Source organism: Drosophila willistoni, unplaced genomic scaffold (genome assembly GCF_018902025.1).
Source record: "Drosophila willistoni isolate 14030-0811.24 unplaced genomic scaffold, UCI_dwil_1.1 Seg496, whole genome shotgun sequence".
Taxonomy (NCBI): domain Eukaryota; kingdom Metazoa; phylum Arthropoda; class Insecta; order Diptera; family Drosophilidae; genus Drosophila; species Drosophila willistoni.
The window spans coordinates 50,001-60,476 of record NW_025814426.1 but is presented as its reverse complement, the minus strand read 5'-3'; the positions used below and the strand labels follow the sequence as shown (position 1 = coordinate 60,476).

At 41.8% G+C, this 10,476-nt stretch overlaps 1 protein-coding gene across 1 annotated transcript; it reads left to right on the top strand.

The window, feature by feature from the left end:
• The first annotated feature begins 877 nt into the window (after positions 1-877).
• LOC124461474 (importin-4-like) lies at positions 878-6,892 on the top strand. Its single transcript, XM_047012999.1, has 3 exons — positions 878-2,824; positions 2,920-3,690; positions 6,716-6,892. Exons 1-3 carry the CDS (start codon positions 878-880, stop codon positions 6,890-6,892), a joined length of 2,895 nt encoding a protein of 964 aa, XP_046868955.1.
• The last annotated feature ends 3,584 nt before the right edge of the window (positions 6,893-10,476 follow it).

The following is a 10,476-nucleotide window of genomic DNA, read 5'->3' as shown; positions in this document are numbered from 1 at the left end:
TACAATACTGGTTTCGGTATATGCATGAGCATTTAACAGACTCTGTAAATAATTGGAATCTTACACTTGCATATCTCGGATTCAGACGGATCGGACCACTATATCGTATAGCTCCCATACAAACGACAAAGTCACGAGTGACTTTTCTCAATAACTATTTTGTTTTTTAAGCTATAACAATTAATACTTGTTAGTTTTAATATTTTATATATATTAATGACTTTACAAAATTTAATCAAGATCAGGTAACTATATCACCTGTATATCGTATAGGAACGATAGGTCAAAAACAGTGACATTTATGAATAACTTCGTTACTTTTGGAGCGATTGCTTTATTCACTTGTCAGTTTTTATAGATCTGTTAATGACTGTGCCAATTTTGATCAAGATCGGGAGACTATATCATATACCTCCAATAGGAAACAGTGACTTTGATCAATAATATCTTTATTTGCTATGCTAAAATTGTAGCCCATTCTTTGGCAAATATTAGACCTTTTAGATAAAAAGTTTTTGAAAAATTTCACGTTTGAAAAATATAAAAATATATTTCTTTATTATTTATTAAATACTATTTAAATATTTCCCAAATTCTTATTAAATAGTAGTCTTTGAGAAATACAAAATAAAACAAAACAAATCGTAGTAGTCATTTAAATTTTTAAAATCAAAGTAGGCCTTTGGATTTCTAAAAAAGAAAAATTCAAATCGTAGTAAGCCATATTTTTCATCACCTAAGGTTTGAGCTCAACAGAAATCAGTATATTTTCTGACTCTCAACTAGTAACACGCACATCAAATACAATAATTTTGTAACATAAATATCTAGATATAATTTATAGTAAATTCTTTTTTTTTTCTGTTTTTTGGTAAACATGGCAAACATTTTTGACACTATTATAGAAGGACTCCTTTGCCCGGATAATAATCGTATAAAAGAGGCTACAGTTCAGTTATATGAGGCCTTCAAGCAACCGGACGTTCTATGGAATCTGTGCGAAGTCCTGACATCCACTCGTGCTGTGGAGGTGCGTCAAATGACAGCTGTTCTACTGGATAAGCGTCTATCGGATGCTGGGGTCTGGAACGGGTTATCCTTTGATCAGCAGATGGGCGTCAAGAAATATTTATTGGAGGCTTTGGTAGCCGAAAAGGTGCGAGCAGTGAAGAGTGCCATCGGCCGAGTTGTTGGCACAGTGAGTCGATATCATAACGAGAAAAAGGATCAATGGATTTCCGACGTTCTGAAGTATACTTTCGAACGATGTGTTCTGGATCCTAATGAGAGCGAACCGGATTCTTATACTTTTTCTGCCATAGCCGAATCGGCTACAACACACTTAGCGGATGAGATGCCCACTGTATGCAAGATGTTTGAGACCATCATGGTTAATTCCGATGCCCAGAACACTTTAGCCTCACGCACTGTGGCCAATATGTTTAACGGAATGGGATATCTGATTCCATTTCTAGGGGAATACCCAGCAGGTGCTGAGTTGATAGTCAAGTTGATGCCTCTGATATTGAAGACAGTACAATTAAATGCTCTTAATGGCGATGGCGCGGAATTTACCTTAGTCTTTGCTATATTCGATGCCCTTGCAGAGTATGTTCCGAGGGCATTTCACGATACCGAAGCCGTGGCGAAATTACTTCTGGATGCGTCGGCGTGTGAGCAAATCGAGAAGACAATTCGACTTCAATGTATGTCATTCATTTCTGAGTTTATGCGTGTGAGTAAGACAGAAATTCTCAGAAAGAATATGCTGCTGCCCATCGTAAAAGTTCTATTTGAATTGATATGCAAGCAACCGGCCGATAGCGAGGATGACGAATTGGATGGCAATAGTTATGCGGAGGGGGCCAGTCATGCCCTCGATGAGATAGCCATGATTGTGTCAGGTGACCAACTTTTGCCACTCTTGTTTCAGTTAATGGAGCCGGCTATCCAAAGTACGAACAATCTTACTCGTCGGGCAGCCTATAACTGCATGGGCACTATCTCTGAGGGTTGCATGGAGATCATATGCAAGCAATACTTGGAGATAATGTTGAATGTCATCAAAACGGGCACACAGGATCCCGATTTGAGTGTGCGCGGGGCTGCTTTCTTTGCCCTGGGTCAGTTCTCGGAGAATTTTCAGCCTGATATCAACAAATATTCTCCAGAAATATTGACAATGCTTTTGGAATATCTTCGCCAATTGATAGGGGATATGAAACGAGGAACGATACCAATAACCAAACATGTGGATCAATTGTTTTATGCCTTAGAAAAGTGTTGCGAATCAATGGACAAGATGATTGACCATCACTTACCCGGGGTAATGGATTGCCTCTTTAAAGCCTTGAATTCACCACACACGCTTACATTGAGGTCCTATTGCTTGTCGGCTCTTGCTTCTGTTTCTGGTTCGGGCAAGCTTATATTGCCGTATTTTCCTCAAATTGTCGCTGTGATGCAGAATTATTTGGTCAAGGACTGTGATGAGGAGATCGGTCGGCTACGTATTATAGCTATCAATACATGGTCAGTTTATGTTCGAATCGTGGGCGTTGAAGTTATGGCGCCTTATTGCAACGAATCGATGGGCTATTGCCTACTGATGTTATCAAAAGGTCCGGATGATCCAGAGGTTCGATTTGCTATTTACAATCTTCTCGGAGCCCTTTCCAATGTTTATCGGGAGAATATGGCTGGATATCTACCCAAGATAATGGATCGCATCCTTCTATCTGTTGTATCACCATGCGGTATTCTGGCCGGAGGCAAGGATTGCGGAGATAAAAAAGACGTTGATGGCGACGATTTTGGTGATATGGTGGAAAATGATTACGTCACTGAAATGGAGGAGGCGATGTTGCCCTCAAAGAATTTTCAGAAACTACGGGCGCTGCTTTTGCCCCTTATTTGCAGGCGGTGTTTGAGAATGTATATAAAGTGATTGAACATCCGTTACCATCAGTACGTAAGGCGTGTGTTGAGAGTCTCTCCAAATTTCTGACGGCTTTCCATCGCCTGGGCAATGAAACGGCCTTTACCGAATACTCTAAGATTATAGTACGCAAATTCTATGAGATGATTATTAAAGATGATAACCGGACTGTGGTTGTTAATATTGTGGATGATTTAATTGATCTCATCAGGGATTTTGAGGCAGCCGCTATACAATCTCAAGAGGTTGTGAAATTGCTCTTCAAGGCCACCCGTAGGTTATTGACCCAATCAACTAGATGTCAAAACTTTGAAGGACGTCAGGACAATCTAGACGCGGCGGAAGGCAGTAGACTAGATGAGATGCTTATTGGTTATGCTGCTGGCTTATTTGTGGAGTTGGGATATGCTACCGAACCGGCACAATATGCCGTATATTTTGACAAAGGTATATGCATACTGTCTAAAATGCTAAGAATGGCCATAGATAATAATTGTGCTGCACGGAGGACTCTGATATACGAAACCATCGCTGATAGTATCAAGCACCTGAACATGCAAGTTGTCGACTATTTTGATTCCCTATTTAATGTTTTCTTTAATGGGACAAATGACGCAGAAGCCAAATGTCGCCAGCATTGCTATTATGGCCTAGGAGAGCTACTATTTTATGGAGATACCAAATCTCCAGGAGCTTGGCCTGAGGTTGTCAAATGCATAGCCAATGCCATGACAAAGGAGACGGAACCAGCTGTAAGAGATCGCATTTGCAGTGCCCTATCACGTCTTTTGATAACAAATCCAACGGACTTTCAATTTGAAGAGATTCTATCAGCCCTGTTAGATCTCTTGCCCTTGCGTGAAGAATTTTCGGACTATGATGCAATTCTACAGGCTTTTCAATATGCTTATACAGAGCCACGTAGCCGTCAGCTCAACTTTGTACATCGGATATTGGAACTAACACTGCGGATTATGTTTAGCAAGAACTTGCCCGATTCAGCGACAGAATGCACTGCAATAGAATTATTTCAGAAAATTGCTGAAGAAAACCGACAAATTGTTACATCGATATGTGCTGCTAATCCCGAATTTCACTATTTTGTAATGTGTTTATAAGCTAAGAAATCCGTCTGATTTCTTGGCCCCTAAATTTTGTTATGTGCCTTTCATTTTTGCCATTTTGCCTAACGATTGTTTAATCAGTGTTCGAAATCAAAAGTAAATTAAAGTAATTGTTTCTCCGAAAAGTAGGTTCTTGTGTGACTACGTTTTGGCCATTAACCCTTTTTTGACATAACCCTTAGCTGTGCTTAACCTCTTCATCTAGGTCGTCGCATACTTCAGATACACAAAGTCAACCAACTGAGTTGAGTCATGGGGCAAACAGAGTGAAAGCATCTCGTTTTCATTACATTTAAAATGCTGTCAGCACCTAACCTGACATGACTTTGCCGTCGCCTTCCATCCACCACCACCACCATCAGTACGTCCAAAGGTTGAGACATAGATGCGGGCTCTCAAAATGTCTTCATGTCCTGGCCTCTATTCCATTTTCTTTTCTTTTTAAATTTTGTGGCACTTTCAACGCATCATTGAGTAAGCCGCGAAGCGTACTCATCATGAGAAGGACAAGAACATATATAGAAGGCATTCGGGCTGAAAATGAAGATGCTTAGAAATGGAGTGTGCGTTTATAATCAAATTAGAAACGATGCTTAAGATCAAAGGCCCAACGATGCGCAGTAGGCGCGACATAATACCCGAAATGTTCAAAACACACCAGAGAAGAGCGGTACCCCGAAAATGGGACTGGGACATCATCAAGAGGGGCGCCCTGACAACTTCAAGTGGAAAGTGACTGAGCGCTGAGTGCGGAATGGAGCTGCAAAACCTGAAGAAGACGTCTCATTAATGACAAACAAGGAGTCGAACAAGAGGTACGCGTAAAATGAAAAGGTGTATTATGCACTCAACTTGAAAACCAGAAATTTCTCTCTCTCTCTCTACCTCTTTCTCTTAATGTCTCTCATCCTGTCAATTCCTACTCAAGTATGCTGCTTTTTTTTTCTTCTTCGTTACTCATTTGTAGTAGGTTTGGGCCTCGGTTCTGTTCAAGTGTTTTGTCGGGCACATTGCACACACTTCCTCGAAAGGATCATATCGCGTTGGGCATTAAAAGAAAACGACAAGAAAAAGACAAAAGTAAAATAAGGAGAGTCAGAATGATTTTCAATGTTAAAGACTGATGACAGGTTAAACGTTTTCATTATGAGCATGCCTCCAGTTTGCCTTTAGAGCTCCAGTGGTTTTTCCATAATTGGAGCTGCATTCAAGTGTCTTGAGAGTCTTGGAGTTTTATTTTTTTTCTTTCTTGTTTCGTTGTTCTGTTTGGAGCTCAATTAGTTCTTCGAAAAATGTAAAGAAATAAAAAAGATGAAATGATTTTCCATAACTTCCGCCGCCGCCACTTGAAGTGAGAATTAATTGTGTGCACTTGAGCCAATTGACGAAAGACAAATTGGAAAATGAAAATTCAACAATTTCTCTACTCGTTGAAAATTTAAAGAAAAATGTACATTTAGTATAAAATTGATTTCAATTTAGTTGATCAATATTTTGTTTTTTCAACAACAACAAAGAAACTCGGCTAAGTTTCAATTGCTTCCTGGAATTCGGACTAAATAAATCTCACTTTCTTCGACCGGAAATGCATTTTTATTTTTATGGTGACATTGTACTTGACCGAAAAGCCATTAATAAGAAACCTGAACTCCCTTTTTTGGCCAGAGAAAACCACTTATCTTTAACAAAAACTCTAGTGACATGTTTATTACCAACAATCGAAGAAGGAAATAGGGAAATATATCTACACACATGTTATAGAATATACAATTGCTTATTAGAATTTAGAATGCCACCTTAGAAGTCGTCGAACCTGTGGCAAGTAAAAAGGGTTAACTAGTTCAGTTCATTGGCAACCCTTTTGCCAACTGTGCGTTAAACAAACTTCCTGTTTAATCCCCCCCGCCCAGGCCAATGTACGCATAAACATCAATATTGAGCAAATATGGGTGAAATTGGGTATGACGAGTGAATCAAAGGGAGCGACGGGCGACGGCAGCGCTGGCAGAGAAAGCAGAGAGAGTCAACGGGATACGAAGGGCGGCCAATAGAAAGGCGACGCCAATGCGTGAAAGTGATGGAAGCACGTAGATACAAGGGAGCGAGACAAGGACAAGGAAATAAATGGGCGCTCAGCCACAAAGAAAGTGGACATATGCGCAAGGGATTTACGGGACTTTCACCACGCATAGCAACAAGTGGATGCGTGGGTGAAAGCAGAGGGCCGATGGAAATGTACCAGCTGTATAGCGGTACTACACCAAGATATTCCTGAGGCCGTGGGAATTGCCTATATAAAGGCAACGCCCATCAAGCAGATCATCAAGTCATCAAGTCGTGATCAAGTAACAAGTAATTAAGGCCTTACGAGTAACCTTAAGAACTTATCAAGGAAACAAAAGGAGCGGAGGAAAAACAAGGAACTATACAGGCCTTACGAGTAACCTGTACAGTTTATTTCGACTGCAACAAGTCCTTAAATAAGGATAGTAAGCACCGCACCCAAGCTAGAGTGAGTTGGAGAGAAGCCAAGCATTTCCAGGAGTATCCAAAGTCAGTGGTAGGCACGAGGATATATCCTACTGCCGGAAATTCCAGGATCTATATATCCTGACGATCACCAATTACTGAGGAACATCCTGCTTCGTGATAGTCGCTACGGGATGTATCCCAGAACCTAAAAGCGAAAGCCATCTCAACAAACAATAGCGAAAGGGGTGCAGAGGTGTGGAGCACCAACCAAGCGCAGGATACAGGCCGAGACAACGACCCGCAACGGTTGCAGGAGCAAAAGGAAGGCAAGAAGGGACGACGAGGGATTGCGAAGTGATTCGACAACGCTGTCCAAGCCCAGACCTACCGTAGAGAAACTCGTCATAACCAATCAAGCCATAAAACGATCGCAAATAAACGTATTATAAAAAACCAAATCAATAAACAAAGCTGTTCAGATTTCACCGGGGCACAAAATAAATTTTGTTGTGCCGAACCTAGCCCACGAGATATTATAAATATCCCGAAGGACGAGAAAGGATCGTTACAACTGGCGCCCAACGTGCTATACTGGTGAAATTTAGAAATAAAAAAAAATACAGTTTATAAATCAGGAAAAGATCAAAAATGGGAAAAGGATGGATTTACCACATGAAGAAGGAGGATTTGGTACAGACAGGCCAAAGGATCGGGATCGAGATAACCGGCACAGTGGAGGAAATGAGGAAACAGCTAGGCGAGTGGGTAGAAAGGAATGAAACGGACCCAGACTGGAAGGAGGAAATAAATAGATTGGAAACAAAGTACTCGAAAAATATAAAAATGAAAACAATAGCAAGCACATCAAAAACATGCGAAAGTGAGGCTGAGGAATTCCAAAAGATAAACATCGCCACACTAGCAATCCCACCATATTTACCACCAAGATGGGGAAGCGAAGGAGCCCTAGATAATGCAGAGACAAAGAGGGACATAAGGAGACAAACAATAGACCCCAAGAAAACGGCACCACATACAACAAACAAGACCACCGAATACGCCAAGGTGGCAAAACAAGTGAGGGAGTGGACATTCAGGTTCGACGGCAATTCCAGACCACTAGAGTTCATAGAACAGATCGAGTGGTCAGCAGACATGTATGGCATCGAACTGGACATGATCCCGAGAGCGATGCCAGAGCTGCTGAAAGATAGGGCACTCAAATGGTACGTCGCAAACAATAAGCAGTGGCGAACATGGAAGGAATTTGTTGAGGGCTTCAAGAAATATTTCTTGCCGAAAGGATTCTTCAACAAATTGGCTGATCAAGTGAAAAATCGCAAGCAAAACAGAAACGAGTACTTCAAGGACTATATGGTGGATATGCAAACATTGATGAGACCCCTAAAAATACCAGAGTACGAACAATTGGAGGTCATATTGGAAAATTGCACTCCAGATCTAAAAATATTCGTTCGGCCGCACAGGGTCAGAGATCTAGACGAGCTGATGCAGTTGGCAGAAGAACACGAGATGCTCGAACAAGAGCGATTCGAGTTCCATCGCGAAAACAATGCTCAAAGAACACATAACAACCAATCAAACCACAGAGGAGGAAATAATCACGGGCCACCAGTCACACAGTGCCGAAGATGCCAGGACAACAGCATGGAGAATCATTCGAGAGCAAACCAAGAAAACAAGAACGTCCGAGACGGAAAAGTCCTGAACCCGAATCAGGCGTGCCGCAGATGCGGGGGAGCCGGACACTGGGCCAGAGAATGCAACAATCAGAGACTCAATTTCTGCTGGCAGTGTGGAAAAGTGGGAAAAAGGACGAAAGAATGTTGTTGGAGCTCGGGAAACGAAAGGCGGTTCCAGCCTATCAGGGGCGAGCAGGGACCCAGCCAACAAGCTCCTCACCACTAATAGGCCAACTAGTAGAAGAAGAGGATCAATTGTCAGCGATTATCGAAGTAGCAGGAATACAGATGAAAGCGACAATTGACTCCGGAGCCACGAGTAGCTTTATCAGCAAGCAGATATTGGAAACAGTGAGGAATAAGGGAAAATGGGAGAACACACACAAACAGGTATACATGGCAGACGGAAAAGTGCGAGACATTGAAGAGCAATGGACAGGATGCGTGAGATTCGGACACAAGGAAATCCACATGCCATTTCTGGTCATGCCAGAAGGAATGGATGCGCTAATATTGGGGTGGAATTTCCTCCGGATTATGAACACAGAAATATCGTGCGGTGGCCACAAAGTGCGAATACCGACAATGAGGCGAATACAGGGCAGGCGCGTAGAAAGAATATCCATCATGGTCACTCAGAAGAGTGACCAGCAAGAAATACAAAGCTTTCTGAGTCAGGAATTGAAGGAATTAGAGAAAGTTAAGGGACTGTCAAAGGTGGGAATACATCGCATAACGATGAAGGACGATATCCCAATAAAACAAAGGTATTACCCGAAAAACCCGAAAATACAAGGAGAAATCAATGCAAAGGTCGACGAACTGTTGACAATGGGATGCATAGAACCATCGCAAAGCCCATATAGCTCACCCATAGTGATGGTGAGAAAGAAACAGACAGGCAAATGGAGATTATGCGTAGATTTTAGACAGATTAACGCAAAATCTATAAAAGATGCATACCCAATGCCACGCATCGATTACATCTTGAATCAACTACGCGAAGCAAAATTCATAAGCAGTTTAGATCTGAAGGACGGATACTGGCAAATTCCGTTAGAAGAGAAAAGTAGACCAATGACGGCATTCACAGTCCCAGGGAAGGGTTATTCCAATGGAAAGTAATGCCATTCGGTTTACACTCAGCATCAGCAACTTTCCAACGCGCACTGGACCAAGTCATTGGCCCAGAAATGATACCAAACGCATTCGCATACCAAGATGACATTGTGATAGTGAGCAAAACAATCGAAGAACACATGAATCATCTACAAGAAGTGTTCAGGAGATTGAAGGAAGCAAACTTGAGAATTAATGCCGAGAAGTGCCAATTCTTTAGAAAAGAGCTAAAATTTCTAGGCCACTTGGTGACAGAAAACGGTATTGCAACGGACCCAGAAAAGGTGGCCGCAATAGCCCAATTAGAACCACCAACTTGCACAAAGGAATTACGCCAGTACTTAGGAGTGGCATCTTGGTACAGACGGTTCGTACCAGGTTTTGCAGCACTAACACACCCATTGAACGAACTACTAAAGAAGAGAACAAAGTGGCACTGGAGCGAGGAGCATCAGGCAGCATTCGATGCCGTAAAGGAAAGGCTGACTAGTGGCCCAGTATTGGCATGTCCAGACTTCACAAAAACGTTTGTGCTCCAGACGGATGCGAGTAACATGGGATTAGGAGCCATATTGGTACAAAACACTGAGGAAGGAGAGAGAGTGCTATCATACCTGTCAAGAGAATTAAACCCAGCGGAAAAGAACTATTCGGCAACAGAAAAGGAATGCCTAGCGATAGTATGGGCAATACGCAAACTAAAACCATACCTTGAAGGATACCGATTTAAAGTGGTAACAGATCACATGGCGTTGAAGTGGTTGAATAGCATAGAAAGCCCTACGGGCCGTATAGCTCGATGGGCACTGGAACTGCAACAATACGATTTCGAAATAGCATACAGAAAGGGAAAATTAAACATTGTCGCAGACGCTTTGTCAAGGCAACCAATGGAAGGATGCAGAAGAATAATAGATAATGGTGCCAGATTAAGACAAGCAAACAACGAGTGTGGGTGGATTCAAGACATAATGAAAAAAATAAAACAACAACCACAGAAATATCCGGATTACATTATAGAAAATAGTCAAGTATACAGGAACATTCCACACAGAGCAGGCCAAGAAGAAGTAGTAGCTTGGAAACTATGTGTGCCAAAAACACTACGTAACCAAGTAAT